This window comes from Centrocercus urophasianus, unplaced genomic scaffold (genome assembly GCF_019232065.1).
Source record: "Centrocercus urophasianus isolate 14NV4802_14NV808 unplaced genomic scaffold, USGS_Curo_1.0 seq_23, whole genome shotgun sequence".
Taxonomy (NCBI): Eukaryota; Metazoa; Chordata; class Aves; order Galliformes; family Phasianidae; genus Centrocercus; species Centrocercus urophasianus.
The window spans coordinates 17,386,201-17,408,298 of NW_024884789.1; the positions used below are offsets into that span (position 1 = coordinate 17,386,201).

The 22,098-nt window shown below is 55.6% G+C and overlaps 2 protein-coding genes across 6 annotated transcripts in view; both read right to left on the reverse strand.

Annotated features, from left to right (window-relative positions):
* Nucleotides 1-1,712: 1,712 nt before the first annotated feature.
* LOC122163375 (cholesterol side-chain cleavage enzyme, mitochondrial) lies at nucleotides 1,713-5,529 on the reverse strand. The gene is made up of 9 exons (XM_042824559.1): nucleotides 5,285-5,529; nucleotides 4,922-5,077; nucleotides 4,390-4,589; nucleotides 3,907-4,110; nucleotides 3,126-3,286; nucleotides 2,884-3,050; nucleotides 2,655-2,733; nucleotides 2,318-2,509; nucleotides 1,713-1,989 (listed from the first exon to the last, which is right to left on the reverse strand). Exons 1-9 carry the CDS (start codon nucleotides 5,527-5,529, stop codon nucleotides 1,867-1,869), a joined length of 1,527 nt encoding a protein of 508 aa, XP_042680493.1. The 3' UTR covers nucleotides 1,713-1,866.
* A 3,308-nt stretch (nucleotides 5,530-8,837) lies between these two features.
* The window catches only part of SEMA7A (semaphorin 7A (John Milton Hagen blood group)), a 33,232-nt gene continuing 19,971 nt past the window's right edge, over nucleotides 8,838-22,098 (reverse strand). For 4 of the 5 annotated variants that reach the window (XM_042824068.1, XM_042824070.1, XM_042824069.1 and 1 more), the window contains 13 exons: nucleotides 18,854-18,987; nucleotides 17,941-17,991; nucleotides 17,652-17,747; nucleotides 17,301-17,385; nucleotides 16,663-16,773; nucleotides 15,583-15,722; nucleotides 15,067-15,245; nucleotides 14,754-14,862; nucleotides 13,860-14,058; nucleotides 12,761-12,876; nucleotides 12,031-12,182; nucleotides 11,392-11,459; nucleotides 8,838-10,712 (listed from right to left, as the gene is read on the reverse strand). In XM_042824068.1, the coding sequence (XP_042680002.1) occupies nucleotides 10,243-10,712; nucleotides 11,392-11,459; nucleotides 12,031-12,182; nucleotides 12,761-12,876; nucleotides 13,860-14,058; nucleotides 14,754-14,862; nucleotides 15,067-15,245; nucleotides 15,583-15,722; nucleotides 16,663-16,773; nucleotides 17,301-17,385; nucleotides 17,652-17,747; nucleotides 17,941-17,991; nucleotides 18,854-18,987 (1,910 nt within the window). In that variant the 3' untranslated portion in view covers nucleotides 8,838-10,242. The remainder of the gene's footprint in view (nucleotides 10,713-11,391; nucleotides 11,460-12,030; nucleotides 12,183-12,760; nucleotides 12,877-13,859; nucleotides 14,059-14,753; nucleotides 14,863-15,066; nucleotides 15,246-15,582; nucleotides 15,723-16,662; nucleotides 16,774-17,300; nucleotides 17,386-17,651; nucleotides 17,748-17,940; nucleotides 17,992-18,853; nucleotides 18,988-22,098) is intronic. The other variant, XM_042824072.1, reaches the window with a different exon arrangement.

Here is a 22,098-nt window from a genome sequence, read left to right on the forward strand (position 1 = left end):
CAACTGTGTGCTCCGTGCCAGCAGGAGGTGAGCAGGTACCGCCTGGCGCTGAGACGCATGGCGGGTGACCTTGTGTCCCTGCACCAGCGTGTCACCAGCCTGGAGGTGGAGAATGGACATCTACGGCACAGCCTGGCTGGGCGTCAGGAGCCGGGCCGTGCTCTGCTCGCTGATGGGGACGTGGATGTCATGACCCGGGAAGAGATCCTGGACCGGTTGGGTGCGTGGTGGGGAAGGGCAGATGGTGGGAGAATCCTCTCCTTGGCGCAGTGGAGGGGCCTGTGCTGTCCTCCATGGGCTGAGGGTGCGGCGTGGGCTCTTGCAGCCACCCTGAAGGGAGAACTGGTGTCCAGCACAGCGGAGATGCGGCAGCTGAAGGATCGCGTGCAGCGGCTGCAGAATGAGCTGATCCGGGTACTGGGATGGGGATGGGGAGGGAATGAGGTGGAAGCCTGGAGCCATACAGCAGGTCCTCTGGGAATCCCCCACGAGGCTATCTAGCCCTCTGCCATGCTGTCCCTGGGGTTTTTCCCTTTCCTTTGTGCAGAAGAACGATCAGGAGAAAGAGCTGGTGCTGCTCCAGCGAGCCCACAGACAGCAGCAAGCTGCCCTGCGGCGGTGCCGGGAGGAGGTGGCCAGGACAAAGGGCCTGGAGGAGATGGTGAGGCAGCAGGAGAAGGTGAGTCGTGGTGGGCTGGGGATGCAGGTGTGTGCACCCAGCAGCAGGAGCCAATGGGACCCATAGTCCCTTCCCACCTTTCTGTGAGTGCCACCACCACAAGCAGTCCCCACCCTCTTGGAGACACAGGGGCGTGCCTGTTCCCTCCTGCAGGTGATCAGAGTGATGGAGCGGATGTTGCAGGAGAAGCTCTCCAAGAGTGCTGAGAAGCCCACAGGTGGGCATTTGTCCCTTCTGGGGCTTTCACCCCACAGGGACCAGAGTCTGTGCCTCCCTGTCCCATGGAGGACAACACAATCCCCTGTGACTCCGAATTTCCATCCTGCAGGTGAAGCCCCAGCTGGGGAGCTGCATGCCCTGCTGCTGGCTGAGAACCGCCGGCTACGGGAGGAGCTGGCAAGGCCCCCACGCCCCCCAGCACCCCCCAGCACCCCACAGCTCCCACAGGGCACCTTTGGTGGCACGGAGAAGCTGTCACTGTTGGCCAAGCTAGAGGAGGCACAAGCCCGTGGGCGAGCAATGGAGAGGCAGGTGGGCATCACCAGCACCCCCAGATCTGGGGAGGCTCAGTGTTACCCCCCCAGAGCAGCCTAATATTGGTCCCTCACAGCTGGAGGAGGCAGCGAGAAGATGGGCACGTGAAAAGCAGGAGCTGGGCACCAGGCTGCTGGAGCAGGACCACGGCTTTGGGGGCTCAGCCTCACGCCTTCTGCATGCCACCACCATGGTGAGCATCCTGGAGGGATGGGAATACCCTGCAGTGGGGCTGGCAGCTGTTGGGAGGAACCCCACCTCACATTTTGGGGGGGTTGCCTCAAATTTCCCAGAAGACATGGGGAAAGTGAACCCCAGAGTGGGTCTATAGACCTCTGAGAAGTGTTCATATCTCCCACCAGAAATGGCCCCCGGAATCCACCTTACCCCCCAGGAGACCCCGGACCCTGGACCCGCTGCCCTAGGGGGTCTCCCTAGGGCAGGATGCCGGAGACACCCAGAGACACCCAGAAATTCATGCTCACAAGGATCTGCTGCTTTTGGTGCAGAAAATACAGAGCAAATCAGTGGCGAAGCAAAATGGGAAGGGGACAGCCATCTGCCCCACGGCGTAAGCAGGTCTGGAGCCAAGGCTGAATGCACTGAGCTGATGGAGGTGTCCCCAAGCTGGGACCAACTGGAGACACCCCTTGTCACTCCTGGCGCTGGAGGGGCCGTAGTGTCAGGTAGATGGGTTTGTCAGGGACGAGGATGAGGTCGAACTTGGTCCCAACTTCCACCGCCCGCTTGGTTTCAATCTTGAAGTTCTCCAGGATCTGGGTTGGGAGGAAGGAAGAGCAAGTGGGGGATGGTGGGGATGGATCCTCCCCAAGTCCCTTCCAGCACGAAGGGCATGGATGTGGCAATAACACACACAGATATGGCATTTAGGGGCACAAATGTGGAATTCAAGAGACACGGCACTAAGAGAGATGGTTGTGGCAATTAGGGATGTGATTTAGTGACGGGTAAGTCAAGTTAGTGGCTGGGTTTGTGATCTTGGGGAATCTTAGTGATCCTGGAAGTCTTCTCCAACCCAGATGGAAAGTCTTTTCTAACCCAGCTGACTCCGTGACCCACCCCACCCCAAAACCCAGTGCTCACATGCATGAGGAAGAGCTGCATCTCCAGCTCAGCGATGCGGCGACCCAGACATTGCCGTGGCCCAAATCCAAAGCTCAGCCCCTTGAAGTGCTTGGAGCCCATCACCAGCCAGCGCTCAGGGTTGAACTGCTCCGGCTTGGGGAAGACTTCAGGGTCTCGTCCCATGGCGTAGAGACCAACCTGCACCAGCGTCTGGGGGAGAAGGATCGAGCCTAGGGGTTTGTGCCCACATCCTCCCCACTGCCACACATTAGTGCCCCACATCTGGCCCAGAACAAAGCAGAAGGGGATGAGGAAGGACCTGGTTTCCCCTCTCACCCCATAGCCCAGGGTTCACCTTGGGGGGGATGCGGTAGTCCTGCAGGATGACCTCCTGTGTGGTGTACCTCTGCAGCGTCACCGCCACCGGGTGCAGCCTGTGGGTTGGATGGGGTCACCCGGTTGTGGGACATCTGCATCCATCTGTCATATGGGTTGTCCATCCCACCAGCTTCCCGTGCTGGCACAGAAAACTGGGAAGAAGAAGGAGCTGTGTGCTCTCCTATTCCCAGCTGCCTTCTGTCTACCTGAGCGTCTCCTTGATGGTGGCTTTGAGCAGTCGGATGCTCTTCAGCATCTTCACCCTGTCCCCCTGTGCCTCCCGCTTGGCTGCCAGCACCTCCTCCCGCAGCCGCTCCTGGATGCCTGGGGACCGTGCCAGCTCCAGCATGGCCCATTGCAGAGTCATGGAAGTCTGCAGCAGGGCAGAGCTGCACTCAGCACCGTGCACTGTCCCATTCCCACCGCCAAAACCCTGCCCGGTGCTGACCGTGTCCACGCCGCCCGCCATCATCTCGGTGACGCTGGCCTTGATGTCATCCAGGGGCAGCTTGTCCTGCACGAGGAGGCTGAAGAGGATGCCTGTGTGCTCCTCGGTGCTCTTGCGTTGCAGCCGGATGTCCCGGTAAACATTTTGGATGCATTTGTCAGCTGAGGAAATATAGGAGCATGGGCTGAGTGCCTGCATGCTACCCAAGGCTGCGGGGCTTTGTGGCTGGGGTGGTTCCGTGGAGACACTGAGTCAGAGATTCATCTGTCTTGGAAAGGGCTTTCCATACAGACTGGAAAAGATCTTTAAGACCGCCAAGTCCCATCGTTAATCTGATCTGCCAAGTCCTAGTGCCACCGTGAGGGTGACGATTGAATGGCAACCTTTGCACGCTGCTGCCACATATTGGTGGCTTTTTCCGGTAGAGCTGCTCATTCTTTAGAGTGGGCTGGGTGAGCAAAGCAGGTGGGACGCAGCTGTCTCCAAAACCAGCTGTCCCCCATCTCTGCCCCCCCGGAGGCTGGTTGTTGTCCCGAGTGCCACCACCTCCCTGACCCTGCTGCTCCTATTGATGCGATGCTCCTGCATGGTTCCCCACCACTCCACCCTACAAGCTCCTGATAGGCTTCCTAGCTTTAGTGGCCCTGCAGTGGCCTCGCTGACCCCAAGATGGGCAGCTGGACATGGGAGAAGTTTTCTGTGCCGGTGAGATGAAGATGAGCTCTTAGGACTCCCATTCCCCCTGGACAGCCCATGAGGAGCATGGAGGAAGAGCACTCACCCTGTGTGAAGATGGCATCCCAAGCGTGCACGTGGTCACGCCATGTCTTGGCGTTGAGGTGGCGGAGCAGGGCAGGCGGCACGTAGAGCATGGGCGAGGTGGTGTGGAACATGAGGGTGACAGCATCGATGAACTGCTGTGCCTCCGGGTCCACAAAGTCCTGCAGCAGCCCCAGGCGCTCCCCGTACAGCACGTGGCACACAGCTGCAACATGGCACCCATCAGGAGACCCAGACTATGGGATCCCGACTGCAGGCCCTCCACTACGGCCAACTCCAGGCTTCCTGGAGGATTTTTGCATCGCGGTTGAGGAGGGTTGGCCATAAAACACTGAGCTATCATTAGATGTCGAGTTGTTCCCTACTTGTTTGCGGAGAGTACATCCCTGAAGACCTCAAATCTTTGGGGGAGAAGCATCCCTAGGGATGGCAGCACACCACCCATCCCAGGTGCACTTTGGGGGTTTCTGGGGGGCAAACTCACACTCCAAGGCGAAGCGGAAGAGCTCGTGGCTGAAGTCGGCCGTCCAGCGCTCCCGGCCGCTCTTCTGCACCTGGGCCCGTGCCCGCTGCACAAAGTCCTCGCTCACCTGGTTCAGCAGGGGCACGAAGCTGTCCACCACCTGCGGTGACAGAACCTCCTTGTTTAGGGTCAGGCGATCCGAGCGCCAGGCCTCCCCTGTCCTGCGGAACACAGGCAAGGGTCAGAAGTGTCCCCGAGGGCGCCATCCCCATCCCACCACCCCATGGCTTCCCACCGCCCCCAGCGCGTGGGGTTTTGGGCCACGGGGTCTTGTTTTTGGGGGTTCCCATTGGAATCCTGAGATCTCATCTTTGAGGTTCCCACTGGGGATGATGTGGGTGGAGAAGGAGCCCTAGGGTCTCATTTTTGGGGTTCACACTGGGCTTAGTGGAGCCCTGGGGTCTTGCTTTGGGGCTTCCCGCTAGGGGCGATGGAGGCAGTGTTCTCGTTGTCGGGGTTGCTGTTGGGGGGATGATTTTTGGGTTCCACTCACTTGAGGAGCACGCCGTAGGGCTTGTTGCGGTAGTCACGGTACGCCACCCATGGGGGCACGCTGAAGCGCTCGGGCAGCATCCCCTCTGACTTGAAGAGCGTGGCTGCGTCGCGGGGGCTGATGATATTCACGCTCTCGTAGACACCCAACTTCTCCCTACCACCATTAGGAGTTCGAAAGATAATAGGATTTCAGCCTAAAGCAGTGCAAATACACATATCCCACCTTTCTCCTCCCCGAATCCCCAGTTTGTTCCCCATCACAACCCCACGGTGAGCTCAGAGGGGACCCACGTCCTGCCCATCCCCGTGGCACCAAGGCAGCTCAGCATCCCTTAGCTCCCTTCCCCCTCAGCACCCTCACCTGTAGATGGGCCCGAAGCGCTGGAACTTGCTGGCCATGATGTTGTGCACGTTGTGGAAGCCGCCCTCCTTCCAGAAGTGGTACAGGTTAAGCCAACCCGTTCGCCATTCACCCGGCACCTGATCGAAGGGCCGAGCTCCTGAGGGGCCGGGCAGTGGGCAGTGGACCCCCGCGAGGGCTGGGATCCCTCCAGCACAGCGGCATGCCTGAAAGCTGCCCGCTATGGGTGCAGCCCTGGAGAGCATGGGAGCGGGGCGAGCACACGGCCGGGGTGACCTCGCTCTTATCCCTGAATCCTGGGCTCAAGGCAAGGAGCTGTTGCCCGCCTCCAGCACGTCACGGGGCTGAGTGCTGGCGAAATGCCCCAAAAAGGGTTGGGATGTGGGGCAGGGGGTGGCCTTGCTTTGGGGGACAGCGCTTGGGGGAGCTTGCTCCTGCCCCGCGTTGATGCTGATGCTGGCCGTGCAACCCCAATAAAAGCCATTCCAACATAAAAACAAGTTTCCCTGCCTTCAAAATGTTTTGCTTTCCCTGCAAAACAGATTATAAAAGTGCTTGCAGTGCTGCTGGTTCACCCCCCCCCCCCCCACACACAGCTCAGCTTCAGAGGGCACAGCCTGCAGAGGTGACCCTGAGAGGCTCCTGGGTTGACGGAGGGCTGGGAGCAGCCACCCAATGGGGATTTGCTGAGTTCCCGAAGTGGGGACTCGGTGGATTTTTTTTAGTATATAGTTTTATTCAGCCCCTATTCCTTCCACTTCAGGAGCAAAACCGCTAAGCCCAGCGCTGGGCACCGGGGGGCGCGCCTGGCCCATTCACTGCCACCAACAGCGCCACCTGTCCCCTCCCCGACATGCGTCGTCGGGTCCTCCGAGCGGACCCTCCAAAAAATGCCCCTCTGGGGACGTTTGGACCATCGGTTCCTATTGCGTATGGCACTTGGGTGCGGGAAACGCAGTGGTTTGGGGTCTTTGTGAAAAAAGAGGGGGCTGGAAATGGGGCTTCCCCTAAGGGGAGGCAGGGCTGTGACCGTGTTTTCCAGTGGTATTGATGGTGACAAGTGGGACCCCCCCACGCCAAAGGGGCTCTTCCCCATGACACTTATGTAGGATGCTTCCATCCCAACGTCGGCATTTCACTGTCACTTTCCACCCTTGGGGCTTTCTTCATTCTGCACCCCTATGAGCAGGATGACTAAGGACCACCCCATCGCACTTCCCCCCCCCCCCAAAATCACACTGTACACAGTGGGAGATGCTGGGAAATACCCAATCTGGGGGTGAAAGCCTCGCCTCCACACAGCCCACAGAAGCCAGATGTGTGGAAAACCCCCATCATCTCCCAGGGATCTGGAGCATCTGGTGCTGGGAGCGCAGTGATTTATCACAGGAGAGGTCAAACTGCTGCCCTACACCAAAGCTGCAACTTATACTCCGACCTGAAGTCAGGGGAACAGCATTTTCTGATGGACTTTTTGCTTCTTGTAGGCACAAGTGGTTTCTCTGGTACCCAGAGGGATGCTGTTGGTGAAGATGGTACTCAAAGAGATGCTGTGGGTACAACATCCCAAAGGGATGCTGAGGCTGCAGGTGGCAGCCCTGGTATCCAAAACAATGTTGTGAGTACAGAGAGCAACTGGTTCCCAAAGGGATGATGTGGGTGCAGGTGGCATCCCTGGTACCCAATGGGATGCTGTGGGTGCAGGTGGTACCCAAAAGGATGCTGAGGATGCAGGGAGCAGCAGGTACCCAAAGAAATGCTGTAGGTACAGGTATTGCCCAAAGGGATGCTGTGGGTGCAGGTGGTACCCAAGGGGATGCTAAGGGTGTGGGTGGCATCCCTGGTACCCCAAAGGATGTTGTAGGTACAGGTGGTACACAAACAGATGCTGTTGGTGAAGACGGTACCCAAAGGGATGCTGTGGGAGCAGGTGGCATCCCTGGCACACAAGGGGATGACGTAGGTGCAGGTGGTATCCCTGGTACCCCATGGGATGCTGTTGGTGAGAATGGTGCCCAAAGGGATGCTGTGGGTACAGAGAGCATCTGGTACCCAAAGGGATGCTGTGGCTGCAGCTGGTACCCGAAGGTTGGCAACCCTGAACCCAAAGGGATGCTCTGGTGGTATCACTGGTACCCAGTGGAATGCTGTTGGTGAGGATGGCACCCACAGGGATGCTGTGGGTGCAGGTGGCATGCCAGAGACCCAAAGGCATGCAGACCGCCTCTCAGGTTCTGTGCATGTCACACACAGGGCGTGCAGTCAGAGCCCAGGGTTGCAGGGTTTCCCACGGAACCTCACCTTTGCAGGATTTCCTGGGCCTATTGTGTGCAGCGAGCCCTGCGTGCAGAGCAGCCACAAGGCTGCACCCAAGGTCACAGCACAGACGATCCCTGCAGCAGGCGCCAGCTCCATCCTGCAGCCCTACAAAAAGCCCTACAAACATCTGTCTGCCTCTTGGTAGCACAGCAGGAAGCCAGCAGCGACTCGCAGCCCCCAGCCTTCCTGCAAACACGCCCCCGTTCAAATAAACCACCCCGAAAATAACCCAAGGGGAACAATGTGCTGCCCTCAGGGTGAGGTGCTGAGCGCTGGGTTTCACTCTTTCCATCACCACATTTTCCCTGCGCAGCCCCCAGGGCCGCTCTCCCCAAGCGCTTTCTCAGCAAGCTTTCTGCTCGTAGAACACAGAGTGGTTGGGGGGGGGGGGGAAGCGCAGCTAGGAAGGAAAAAACCCAACGCTTTTTTTTTCCATTTTTAGGAAATTTAGCGTTGTTTTTTTTTTCCCCCCTCTTCTGCCCCTTTTGCTCCGTGAGCACGCGGAAGGGCTCATGAAACTTCAAGGGCGGCACTGCAGCTCCGCATTCCCGTTTCTCTTGGCCGTCCCCCTCCTCCTTTCTGCCTTCACACTTCTCCTTTTAGCTCAGGCTCGCTTCTCCTTCCCTGCATCAGGGTGCTGCCGTCACATATGGTGCTGCCGGGACGTCTGCTGCCAAGCCCCAGAGTGAGAGAAAATGAAGAAATAGGGCTTCCATAGCGAGCTGTCACCCGAGCAATGATAACTCCCAATTATTTCCCACCCCTACCTGCAGGAAGGAGCCCAGGGGTGAAAAAGCCCTCAAAACTTCGTCTACGACGAAGCCACGATCCCAAACGTTATGAAGCTCCAGCAAAAGGGTCCTGTGATGACATTCCATTGGGAAAAGCCACTCCTGACGTCAAGGCAGGCAGATTCCAGCCACAGCAGCACCCACGGGCACCTGGCAGCTTTATTTTTACCAGCACAGCCCACGTGGGGAGCCCAGAACCCACAGCCCACATCCTGCTCTGGTTTCCCCATACAAGCATGACTGCTCAAGACACACGAAGCTGTTAAAGATGGGGCACGAAGGGTCTGAGACAGTGATGTTTTGAGTGATGGGGATGGGGGAAAGGTCAGAACAGAGCACAAAGGATCAATGGGAAATGAGGAGCTAGGAATGGGGACGGCGTGCAGCCTTGACAGGGAGCCCAGCAGCCCTGGTGCCCAGTAAGAAGCATGGTGCCCACGTGCTCTCGTCCACTCTTTATTTCAATGATCACCTTCTCACTTTGGTCACAGCTTGGAAAGGGGTTTTGTTTTTTGGTAGCTGTTTTCTTTCCCTCCTTTCTCTACTCTGAGCCCAAATTTCTATCACGCTAGAAAATTAGACAAGTACAGCAATTGCTCGTTGATAATAAATAGGTTATTTGTTAGTTGACAAAGTTAAAGTGCTTTGAGAAGAGACGTAAGAAGCTCTATGCTAGGCTCTGGGGGTTGTGTGGGAACGTAGTGCTGTAGGAAGCTCTGCTCTGCCTACACCCCCCCCTGCTTTGCCCAAAGACCACAAGGCTCAGCTGGCGGCACAGCCTGCCCAGCACTCTGCCCACCAGGCTGGGGGAGTTCCAGCAGTCCATAGGGCAGGGGAAGGCTCGGACAAGGTGTGGGATCACCCTCTGCGCATAGGCACAGGGACAACATCCCATATTTCACAGTTTAATCTTGCTTGGAGGCCTCAGAGCCCAGGGCGGGGGGGGGGTGCTGGCCCTCCCCTGTCTCATCATGCAGCACCCAGGGGTGGAAGTGGCTGAGAAGCCCTGAGCCCCACAGCCTGGCTCCTCTTTCCCTGAGGAAGCCCAGTCCCTCCCCAAGGGGAAAGGGGCACTGGGAGCAGGGCTGTCCGCAGAGCGATGCCCCTAGCTGCCTGCACTGATTTGTGCGTTTAACGTCTCCCCAGGGCCTCCTGGGGGCTTCCACCTCTCCTTCCAGTCTCTAGGAAATCTTAGGGCCCTTTGGTCTGTCCTCCCCCACACCCCGAATCTATAGCTAAGTCATCCTCCAAGTCTTATCCATGCAAAACGCTAACTTTGAGCCTGCCCTTCCCTGCAGTTTGTCAGTGCCAGCTCCCGCTCGCTCTCCCACATCACAACCCTCTGAACAACCAACAAAACCCTTCCAGAGCAGAACGGGACCCACGAGTGACACTGGGAAGATCCCAGCTGCTCGCCGCTTGGGCTTGTTGTCAGCCACTAACACCCTGGAGAGAAGCGCAGGCCAACCAGTTCGAAAGGCCAAGGGCTGGCTCCTCCTCTTCATCACATGCACGTTCCCAAAGAGAGGAGCCGTCGCGCCCTGAGGATCAGTGCATGCACATCTGCATAGTCCCCTGAACAAAGTCTGCACCTGGTGCGTGCTCAGGACCACCAGTATGGAGCTACCAGCGCGTGCCTGGGGGCAGGCTGCAGTCCTGTGGGTACAGTGAACGTCCCCCTTGAGACAGGATGCTCCTGGCCCCAAACCCCGCTCCATCTGGCCCTGTAGCTGCCTCTTCCTCACATCGACTCCGAAGATGGAAGAGTTGCTGCCCACAGAGCCGGGACACCGCTGGGGACAGTCAAAGGTTAGTGCCCAAGGAGTGACTGAGAGCAAGGGTCTGGCCTCACGTTAAGTGCAGGAAGAGTGGCAGCAGTTGGGAAGGCGGCCGCGTCGTGCTCAGTGGAAGAGCTCCACCAACAGCACCATGAGCAGCAGCTGCAGCCAGGATGCCAAAGTCACGGTGGCCTGACCCTTCTGCGACATGAACCTGAGCTGGTTCACCAGGTGCTCCTTCACCAGAGCCTGCTTGAAGCCGTCCTCCTCCGAGACGCAGATGTAGTGGCCGTAGTGAGTGTGGCTCACGTTCTGGATGAAGTAGAAGCAGTCCGGCTGCGGGTGGGTGTTGTTGCAGGTCTTGATGAGGGTGTCGTTGTGGTACCAGTTGTAGGTGGCATAGTGGGACTCGACGGGACAGTTGAGGTAGTAGCGAGAGAAAGGGACGACGGGGACGACGGTGACGTTCTGGTAGCTGTCTGCTGGAAGAGGTTGGGAAGGGTGGCATGAGACAGGAATCCCCAGGAGGCACACACTGCCCTGCAGACCCACAGGGAAGAACGGGTGGGTTGATGGGGACACATTGCACGGGGACACATTGCACTTAATGACAATGGCAGGGCACGAACCACACCTGGCGATGTCCATAGGACTTCTCCTGCCTGGATGGCCAGCAAAACGGTTTGAACCCCTCTCAGCCAGCTCAGAAGACCTCATCCTACCACAGCGCCAGGTTTAGCACAGAGGGGAAATGAGGCCAAGCAAGACTGTTTACAGCACCGGAGAGGTTTCCAGATGTGCTGACAGCTCCTTGGCACGAAGGCCTATCGGTGAGTTGAGTTATGTTTGCACAGCAGCCAGACTGCGTGTCTGGGGGTAGGAGGCAAGATATTTCCTAATGGCTGTTGGCTTTGCGCAGCGCAGGCTGGGCTGGGTCACTCAGATCATCCCTACCTAAGGGACATCTGTGGCTATAGAAGCAGCAGCGTGCCATGAGAATCGATCGTGGTACTGCATACCAAAAGGCCTGACAAACATTCAGCTCATGCCTTTATTTACTCAGCAAACACACTGCGTAGCCGTTGACTCCGAGCCGATACGTGTGGTGTCTCGGCCACAGCACAGTCATAATGAGTTCCCCAGAACTGAGTAGCAACAGCTCTCCCAGCCTGTGGTAACACTCGAGAATCAGTCCCCCTGCTTCAAACCCTTCACATACCTTCCTTAACTTCACCCTTCTGGCACTTTCCTTGCCACGGCTCCAGGTTCAGGTTCTGACGCACCTCCCTGCCAGGTGGAAACAAGCATTAGCAAGGCACTACCAACACGGCAGCAGCACTCTGGAGCTAAGAAAGGAGTTTATTCCCATAGAGATTGTGCTGGATCAGAATGTGTAAACACCCACTACCAGCAGGGTGGGGAAAAACACCCCCCAGACTCTTAAGGGGTTGGTGGGTGACAAATGTGAGACACAGCAGCTCACCATAATCAACCACTTTAAACAGCACCATGATTGGTAGACCTTGATTTTCACTGAGGGCAAGCATAATGGACCATATTTGTGATGAAGCTACGCACGCTTCTAAGGGGAAAAGAGGATCTGGGTGCTCAGGATGTATGAAACCCATTGATTTCTCCCTCTACCACAGCAGAGGTGCTGCAGGAGAGCCCTGCAGAGGCGCAGGGCAGCAGAACAGCACCGAGCACTGCCTGGCCACAGTGAGATCTGCCACTGATGGGAAGATGGTCACAAAACCAAGCGGTCAGGAAAGGGTACACCGAAGATGTGGGCATTTCCCAAGCTAACACAACCAGCCAAATTTGATGGAGATAGCAGCGAGCTGCCCGTGCCACGTACCGGTTGTGATAGATGGACTGGCAGCGCCCGTCGGCCCACCCACAGTAGGGGTCCCTGGCCAGCAGGCAGCTCTCGCAGTTGTTGCGGTACACCCCACACATGTCCATGGGCACCTCCACCACTCTCCTGCTCGAGCCCACGTACAGCATCGCCTGCGGGAGGGAAGCAGAGGGGCTGATCCTCCCAGCACCCGTCCCAGTGCCGCCCCGCGAACGTCTCGCGCTTCTCCGAATGTTCCTACAAGCTTTAGTCACTGTGGTGCCGGGTTGGATCCCACCAGCAGGGCTGGTAGCTCTCCAGGCAATGCAGTCATACGTCGCTTGCTCTCTTATTTTCCCCCACCAGCCTTAGGTATAAATAAATTTGCTCCATCGGTGCCAGCAATGTTTTCACCTCCGGGATGGAGCACCAGCATTGTCTGACAGCTCATCTGCCAGCAAGGCCAGAAAAGGAGAGGGAATCCGCAGGGGAAGCAGAACTCTGTGCTGGGATTTGACCCAGGCAGCAAACAGCCTCGCTCTTCCCTCTCCTCCAGGAGAGATCTCTTTGCCTGCTGCTCTGCACAGTGATCCAGCACTGGGGGCATCAGCCCAGCTGCGAGGACCCTGCCCTCAAACCCATCCAGAGGCTGTTTCCATATCTAGGAGCTGGTATGAAACTGCCTATCCCTGCCTCCTGCTTGCTTTTATAACCACAGCCCCAGCCACTGGTTTCTTTTCTGTGGACCTACCCTCTCGTGGTCCAGGATCATGGACTGGATCGGGTCCTTCTTTGAGAAGACCTGGAGCTCCATGATGTTATGCACTCCCCCTGGCAGCTCTACTACCTTGTGGATGGATCCCCTGTCTGGAAAACAAGACAGGAGAGCCCTGATGAAGGCAAAGCAAAGGGGCTAGAGCCAGGAGTGGGGAAACCGGACAGAGAAGCAGCTCTGGGAGCTCAGCCCTTGTTGCAGCACACAATACCCACTCTGCAGAGCCAGATATGACTGTGTCCCTGAAACCAGCCACCCAGGGGGAGCCTGGAACCTTTCTCAGAATTACTGTCTTAGGAAATCACCCCTTAAACAATAGTGCTACCCAGAGCAGAGCTTTGTCACCCTCCCAGCCAAGAGCTATGAGGAACTGATTTCCCCTGGAGGCCTGGCCAAGCCCCCTTTGTTCAGCTGCAATAAAAACCAACAGCTCTCCAACTTGCCATTGTTCTGTAGTGCCTTTTCCCCAGTGCCTGGGGCTGGAACGTGGACTTTCACCTTTCTGGCTTTTTAAGCAAACTGACTCCCTCCTCCATTAAATGACTTCAGAAATTGGTAACACAAGAGAGAACGAGCAATTTGGCAGAGCTGTGGCAATTCTCATCCTGATTGAATGTGCATCAGCAGTCTCACCAGTTACTCTCATGTAATTGTCTCCGTTTCCCTATCCCAAGTAGCTGCTCCCTTACTCAGTGCAGCCAGGGGAGGTGAGGCAGGACCTCCCAAGAGGCATCAGGCAGGGAACAAGATCACCCCTCATCTCACTCCAGGTGTCTCCATGCCCACCACAGCACAGGTGGGAAACCCTGCCAAGCCCTGCAGCATGAAGCAAGCTGCCTTGCAGAATTTGGAAGGCATTAGCTGCAGTTAGCAAAAGCTTTTAGCAAGATAAGAACAATAAGAGCATCCATTGCCTCCAACCCAGGCCACCAAGACTTGTCGGTATTTTTTCGTGCCCGCAAACAAGCTCCAATACAACACAAATGCAAAAAGAAACAAAGGATGAGCACAGCTCTAGGGTGTGAGCCTGGGCAGCAAGGCAGGAAAGAGAGCACTGTGCCAGGGTTCCTGTTACCTGTTGCCAGATAAAGCACGGTGTATTGGTGTCCATCACTTGCAGAGACCTCATGCACCCCAATCTTCTGGTAGCGGTGCTTGTTGTGAAATAAGGGGCTCCTGGTGGGCGCGAGGGGCTCCACTCGGTTCTCTACCTCTGGGTGGCTGTCAGCTATCTTGAAGGTCTCACTTGGGGTGTGCTGTCCAAAGGGAACACACTGCAGCAGGAGGGAACAACAGGCACTGTGTCAGAGGAAGGCAGATACATGGGGGTGACACTTGAGGGCAGGAAATCAATGACATGGCACAGCTGAGCCTAGAGGAGAATGCCCAGGGCCTCCTGCCATGGCAAAGAGCCTGCAGGCTGCTCTGCAGCTACACAGGATCAGAGAGCAGGTTGGAAAACACGCAGCAAACACCTTATCCGCACACCTGGCAACCCAACAGCCTTTCTCCTACTGCAAAAGTTTCAGTTTAGCAAATTCAGACCCTGCCATCCCCCACCAGCCTAGAACAGCCTCTCCCTGTGCAGTTGTTTGCTGCCAGGTCAGTTGAGCACCATGAACTGTAGGGTCAGGCTAGAGATTTCTGCTGACAAAAATTCTGTGTTAGCAAACAATGCGAGGCTTTGTCCTCCAGCTTCAAACAAGAGCTCAGACCTGTTTGCCAAGTACATAAGAGCCTCACTCCCCTTTAATTTTCATGAAAGTGTTGGACCTTGACCAGCCTCCTCATGTTTCCAGTAACAAAGCTCAGATCCTTCCCACGGTGGCCACAGCCAGTCTGAGAACAGCACCCAGCTCTCAGCTGGCTGGTTGGGACCCTCACCTGCCCCAGCTCCTCTGACAGCAGCAGAGCAGGGAGCTTAGGAGGTCTCTCTGCTTAACGTGGGTGTCTTTCATCGTTTACTCACCTGCCCAGGCTTGATTTCTGGGTTGGGACCATTATAGCCTTTGAGTTTGGACGTCCGAAACACGTTGTCAATGTCCCCAAAAGAATAGACACAAACAGCAGAGCTTCCCCTGTGGGAAACAAGACAAAGAGAGGGTCAGGGATACAGTGGCCTTTGCCTGGGGCACGGCTGGGGCACAGCTGCGTGTCGCACCTTTGCTGCCCATGTCCATTCTGGCTGTTTTCCACCCATGTTCCTGCCAGAGAGAACAAAGGGCTGAAGGAAAGGACAAGGCCTATGGGACAGGCATCCCCCATTTTGCAAAGACCCTTACCAGGTGTTTGTGAAGAGCCCGTAGACTTTGGAGTCCCTCCAGTCACTTGCAGGGACAAAGAAGACATCCTGCAGCCAGTTGAAGTTGCCCTTGGTGGCCGGGTCGACACAAATCAAGCTGGCCTTCAGGAAGGTGGTCCACTTGGAAGCAGAGAGGGAACTGGTTCCACCTTTGTCTTCCTGGAGGGGAAAGAAAGCAGGGAGTCAGGGCTTGGTAGAGAACAACACAAAGTCCCCTCTGTATGGCATCTTAGGAGGATAACTGGGGGATGCTCCGGAGAGATATTTGCTGCTAGTCACTGCAATGCTTGTTTATCTCTAACATCCCAGCAAGACAGGGCAGTGTTGCTTGTCCCTACAAGCAAGATGGGAGCCCAAGGACAGGAAGGCCAAAAGACATGGCTACAGGGAACCAGAAGGGCCAACTTGTGTGCTGACAATACCAGATTAGCCGGTATGGCCATCTGTCACCTCAGTGACACTGTTGCCTCCCCACCATACTCTGTTCCCATGGTACCTTACACAGCTGGGCCACTCGGGAGATGTTTCTGGGTGCCTCAGGACTCTTATCTGGATTGTCTTCACGGAAGAAGTAGTAAATCTTGTCCTGGTAAGGATCTTCATGCCTTAACGTGGTGGCTTTGACAAACTGAGGGTCTGGAAGGGGAAGCAAGCAGTCAGAAAACTTTGGCCTGAACAAGCTCCCTTCAGAAACACAAGCCCACGGGTGGGTCTGGGCAAAGGACAGTTCCAAGCCTTTTCTCTGTACCTGATCAGTCACAGCACACTAAAGACTATTTTTCATGCACCATGTTCCCATGTGTTCCCTTTCCTCTCTCTCCTCCATGCACTTGTTTCCTTTGGGGCAAACCCCCAGAGACCAGTGAAGCCTTGGCTTTGTACAGAAAGGCTCCCTCAGTGGAGCAAGCTGCCTCACTGTTTGTGTTCAGTGTGGAAAACCCAGTAATGTTGTTCCTATTAATACACTGCTGCCACAAAGGGCATCCCCAGCAGCACTATGGTCCCTCCGGGCATCGTTAGATGGTGGCCCCGTGGCAGGGAATTCTGTGTCATCATGGGATCAACCCCACTGCTCTGGGTCTGCAAGGCTTTTTCCCTGCTGCCCTGCTTGGCCTTGGTGTCATTTGGATTCTTGTCTTTGATAAAAAAAGGCTTAGGAGAAGACAGTGCAGTAAGGTTGCAGAAATTGAGAAGCCCATTAGCAGCCCAACAGCTTCTTGCTGCTGGGTCATGACCCAGGCTGGGGATTTGGAAAGAGTCACTGCCCAGAATGGAAGCTGTTCTTCCTGTTTCCACCACCACTCGGCAGCTGATGGGCACCTTTACACAACAAGCATCTGACATGGGACTTGCTGTCCACTTCTCTCCATTTCCCCATCCTATCCTTCCTCACCCTGAGCAAGAGGAACTCGTGCCAGTTGTCTTGGTGCAGAAGCGAGGAGGTGAAATTCCCCCCAGCTGGCAGCAAGAGAGCTGCAGAGAGCTGCTGGGTCCCTCCCTGCCACACCATGGGGGACAGATCCAGATGAAGCTGCTTGCTGGGGCAAAGCAACTGGTCCCATGCTCCTGTACTCACTTTGCATCACCGTGTCACTTGTGTAGAGTTCTCCATCCCCTTTCACTCGTCGGAAGCGGGGGATCTTGCCATTCTGCTGGCTTTTCTTGATGGTAGAGTAGATGTTAGGATCTGTGGGAGAGGAAGGCTCATTTGCAATGAGGTGTTTCAAGAGGGGGGGCAAAAGGATTTGTGAGCACAAAAGCAAGAACCAAGAAGTATCTGGACATATGGTCAGGTGAAGGGGACTCACAAATGGTGGATACAGGTCAAAAAATCCAGACCTCCCTGCCTAGGATTGCATGGGCATGGCAGGACTCCCAGGGAACACTCTCAAGCCTTTTTCCTACTGAGCAGCAGGGATAATTTCTGTTCTGACTCTAGAAGGGAACCTCATCTCCCCCTCTACCAGGTCCACAGCAGTGCAGATCCTGCAGAATGACACCATTCTTATGCACCCTACCTTGCCCTGCACAGAGATTCAACCCTCTCTCTAGGACAAGAACAAACAACCTCTTGCCATACTGTGCCCTAGAAGGACAAGCATCAAAATGAGACAAAACCAAGATCACCAGCCAGAGCAGAAAAGCACAGCCCTTGGAGAACCTAGGCTTCCTGCATGGCACTGCAACCCAAAACATGTGAGCAGCCAGACTTACAGTCAACGATGACGAGGGAATTTGTATCAGGAGTGAAAGGAGCAAGACCTCTGCCATCCTGAGGAGAGTCCTTCTCCTTCTCTGTCTGAGGAAGGAGAGAAATGGCCCCTGAGAAATGCAATCAGTTCAGGGCAGGGGATGCAGGTGCCCATGTCTCCCCCGGGCAGGTGAGCACAGAGGCTCCCTTCACACCCCTCAGTCTGTAATTCAAGCTGTTACGTGGGCATCAAGGACCCCTGAGCTCTGTTTTGGCTTTAGGCCCACTCCCAATCTGTGCAGCATCCCCCACAGTGCCTGGCTGTCCATTGGAAAAGACACCAGGCAAAGCAGAGCAGAGGAACTCCAGCTTACCAAGTGCCAGCAGGTGGGATTGCAAGCGCCAGTCCCACACACTAACATCTCACTTCCATGCTTTGCTATTAAGGTGATGAAGTTTTTATTGTCCTCCTGCAAGAGAAAGGAGAGGATCGTGAGCAGCTGCGATTGGCAGATCACAGCCCTGTAGCTCCACGTCTACAGCACTACCAGCACTCTGTTATACAGCTTCCCAGCTTTCCCATAGGCGTTAAAACCAGAGGAGCAGTCCTCCAGCCCGAGTCCTCCAACCCACATATTCTGTTCCTCCAGAAATAGGACCTACCGGGCTCCCAGGCTTCAAACACTGTGCTCCATTTTCCACAGGGAACTCTACCTGGTGTAAAAGAGAAAGAGAGAGGCTTTAATCACTGCCCTCTCAAAGACAGCTAACAAGGACCCAGTTTCGTGTACCACGTACTCAGTTGCTCTCTTAGCAAAAGAGCACGTCAGTTGGAAGGTCATAAACACAGCAGCTCAGCCCTCTTCCCCATCTGAAAGCCCTTGGGAGACACTGAGGTAGCAGGACTGGGTCTCTCAGCCCTTGGGGGTGATGTGCAGAAGTGGGGATGCAGGGCCGAAGCAGCGAGCACAGCCTGGGTTGTTCCCTGAAGGATTTTGAGAGAAAGTCTGTTGTTGCAAGGAGTGAGTGTTCAGCAGTGGACGTCCAAGGAATGGGACACACGAACCCTGCTGTTCCTTGAGAACAAGGGCTGTTTCTGGGAATAAACATAGGGACTGGCTTGTTTGAGAAGGACAAGCGTGGGTCATGTGGAAGCTAACCACCCCAGGGTTTTCCTGTTGTTTTAACTCGGTGCCCAGCTGATTCAGAGCTTGCTGTTTTTGAAACAAGTCAGTGATGATGGAAGGGGATGGGAACAAAGCTCCTCCGCAGTAACCTGACTCTAAGCTGCCCTTTCCGTGCCACAGAACACGTCCCCCACCTGAGCAATTCTAGCCCTGGCGCCTCAACAAGATCACAGCTTGGGAAGAACCCATCTGCAGTTAGTGCAAAACTCTTCCCTTTGCTGCAGGTACCAACCATTCAGAAGCTGTGGGCATAGAATGGACATTCTCAGTCCTGATTTTGCTGGTGGCAAAGGTACTGAGTCAGGTATCTCACACCTGGGCTGCGAGACAGACACCAAATGCTTCCTAATGTGGCCGTGGGCTCAAAGTGGTGAGCAGAGCATCCTTACCGGGTAGGTCTCAGAGGTTGCAAAGTTATAGTAGTAAAGTATTCCCTCTCCCCCGACGTAGATGCTTGAGCTGTTTGTTTCATGATAGAACACCGGGTACTTCTCATTCCTGGGAAATGTATACTCCCTCTCACCTAGGAACAGCAAAGACATTCATTAGGGAAAGCACAGCCCACTGCAGAGCAGCTGCAGCCAGTTCAGGCTGATCGACTCCCTTCTGCATCCTTGGCATGAGCGATGAGAAAAGCAAGGACACAGGGTTGGATGGGATGGTGCCAGGCAGGGAGGGAAGGCAGCTCCCAGGCTCATAGCTGTGCTCTTGTCCTGGCCCCAAGGACAGGAGGTGGGATGGATGGGGTTCAGAGCCACCATCAGAAGCCAAAGGCAGCCCCCAGGCCAAAGCCTAGATGTCAGAGGGGGAAGCATGTAAAGCTGCAATGCTCAGGGCTGCACGTCCCCAGGGCAACCAGAAAGTGAGCTGCAAGACGTGGGGCCGTGGTGTCACAACCAGTTACAGCAAATGGGAAGCTTCCTGGGCCCAGCTGAGAGGAAGGACTGCTTGTCCTTCCTTTCTTTCCTTCCTCTTTCACCTTCATGCCTTTCCAGTTCACCCCCTTCTTCCCTCTGCGCTGCCAGCTCAGGTGTGGGAGGCTGCAGCGGCGCAGGGCAGTGAGCAGAGCTGCGTGCACAGCCTCCCCAGTGCTCTCTGCTCCTTCTCAGCAGCCCTGCACCTCCCCAGGATGCTGCAGCCACACCTGGCAGCTCGGAGCAGCTGTGCCAGAGCCCACGCTGCTGGAATCCACCCCTTGTCCCACACTGTGCTCTGCAGCAGTCATGCAAAAGGAAGGTGAACTCGGGGAGGAACAGCAGATGAGGACTGACCTCTGCACAGTGTGATGGGATGCCCCCTTTCCAGCTCTCTTTCCTCTTTTCCAAAGAGGAGGGCCTCTCCTACCAAGAGCTGCTGCTCCAGGCATGCAGACAAAGATTGTGTCTGCCGTAGGAGCTGGCAGCCTGCACAGACAGGCAATAAATCAGAGGCACGTGTCCCTCTCTATTTATAAGGCCACTTGGCAGGACAGGCAGAGGACAATCTTCAGGCAGTGCTTTCCCTGCCCGGAGAACACGGCGCAGGGGCTCCTGCCAAGATTCTGCAGAGGCAAATATTTGAGGCTTTTCACTCTGATCCCATACGCTGCTCACGCACCTCCATGGGGTGAGGAATGGGGTCAGCTCCCAGCTGTAGGGTCGGCTGGGACACAGCCCTGCAGAGACCAGCAGGAGGCACACTGCCCTCCAGCCCACCTCTCTGACACCTGGGGTGGTGGCAGAGGGGCTCCAGCACTCAGGACCCCACAAGCAGGAAGGCTTCCACATCCAGTTACATCCACCCTCAGCAGGCTGCAGGCTGCTCTGGCTGTACTTCAGCATACTTTGCACTTTTCTACTGCTGCTAAGCCACGAGAACACTTGCTGTTCCCCAATCTTCTCCCCCGCTTTGCCCTCTGCACACACATGTCTCCGCAATCACGATACCTTTGGTTTTGCTTCCAGGGCTTTTTTTTTTTTCTTTTTTCCCCACAACAGTTTCTCTCTGGTCAGCCCCGAGCACTGTGCCAACCTACTTCCTAGCAAGGACTTGCTTCTCCTCAACCAGCTGGAAACAAAAGAGCCCAAAACAATAATTTGGTCGGCGCCAACACATTATTTATCCTACTGCTCCCCAGGGGCTGCACTGAATCACCGAGTTGGGAATAAACAGCTCTCTGAGCCACAGCCCAGACGCTTGAGCACTGATTTGGGCTGGAAAAGGGAGCTTTGGAAAGGGGTTTCCATGAGCAGGTGCTGGGTGCATTCAGCCCACGCTCTGCCTCAGACTGTTGGGGTTTGATCTCCTTTGCAACCAGCAGGTTCACAGGGAGGGATGGAAGGGGGGAGAGGGAGCAGCCCTGCTGTCCCATGCGTGGTTTGGGGTTTGCTCTGAGAGTGAGGATGATGAGACTGAGGGCATCCAAAGGGTAAGGGCAAAGTGTGGTGCCCACAGCACGTCCCCAAAGAAGGGGATGATGCAAAGTGAGCCTAGAGCTTGAAAAACCACCCGGCAAGTTTCCAGAGCTCTGCTAAATCTGTTAAATCTCTCCGGCTGGCATTTAATGTAAAGCCAACCATCAGCACGCAAATCAATGGCAGGATTGTCAATTGAAATGCTAACCCGAGGCCGGAGGAATGAATAGGAGAAAGAGCAGCTTTGTGCTTCGCCAGCAAGAGGAGGAAAGCCAAGGCAGATTGAAGAATAATAGTAATAAAAAATGAGGGAGCGGGAGCGAGCCCAGTGCATCTCATAGGGATGCATGAAGGGTGAGGTAATGGAGGAGGAGGAGGGAAAGGACCAGGGAGATGCTCCAGACGAAACCCATCCTAAACAAATTCTGCTTCAAGCTGACCAGGGTGAAGCAGGCTAAGCTCCCTCTGCACAGTGTGGGCATGCTGTGCTTTGAGGAAGAACCAAAGGACCTATGGATGCAGGAGCCAAGAGCTCAAACTGGGGTTGTGGGCATGGGAAGAAGCAAGCCTGCAGCCCTCATCTCCAAGCAGATGCTTGCAGCACTCCAGCTAGGAAAGCAGTGTGGGTGCGTGGGCTCATTATAAGCAATTGCATCATGGCTGCTTTATTCCCAGCTCGGGGGCTGACTCAGCTATGCTGCACCCCACCACACTGCTGTGTGATGAAGAAAGGCCATCAGACTCACCAGTACCCACAGCACAAATCCTGGGATGCTGCCTTGCACAGCTCTGAGCATGGGTAGCATGAAAGGCTTTATGGGTCTACGACTCATTGGTGCTCAGACGACTGTGTTAGTAGAATCACAAGACATCCTGAGTTGGAAGGGACCCATAAGGATCATGCAGACCAACCCCTGGCTCCACACAGGACCACCTACAAATCAGACCACATCTGAGAGCATTGAGCAGACACTTCTCGAGCTCTGGAGTTGTCCTTAAATGGAAGGGATTGTTCAAACCTGCTCTGATGAGGGCATTTTCAAATAAAGAACCGAAACAAAGCTTGAACAAAACGGAAAGAGAAAGCAATAGGGATCTTCTGCCCTTTGGGAACGGCACTGATGCAGCGAGGTGGGAAAGCACCATGACTGTAGGTGTGACAACGCTCACTGCAGCCGGAATCACACACGCTTAACGGATCCTACTCCAGTTCCTTCCTTTTCCAGGCACACCTCACTTCC

Coding starts and splice junctions, on each gene's coding strand:
- LOC122163375 (XM_042824559.1), bottom strand. CDS start 5,529: ATGCTCTCCAGGGCTGCACCCATAGCGGGCAGCTTTCAGGCATGCCGC. Junction 5,078..5,284: donor CGCTTCGGGCCCATCTACAG/GTGAGGGTGCTG, acceptor TAATGGTGGTAG/GGAGAAGTTGGGTGTCTACG. Junction 2,510..2,654: donor ACTACCGCATCCCCCCCAAG/GTGAACCCTGGG, acceptor CTTCTCCCCCAG/ACGCTGGTGCAGGTTGGTCT.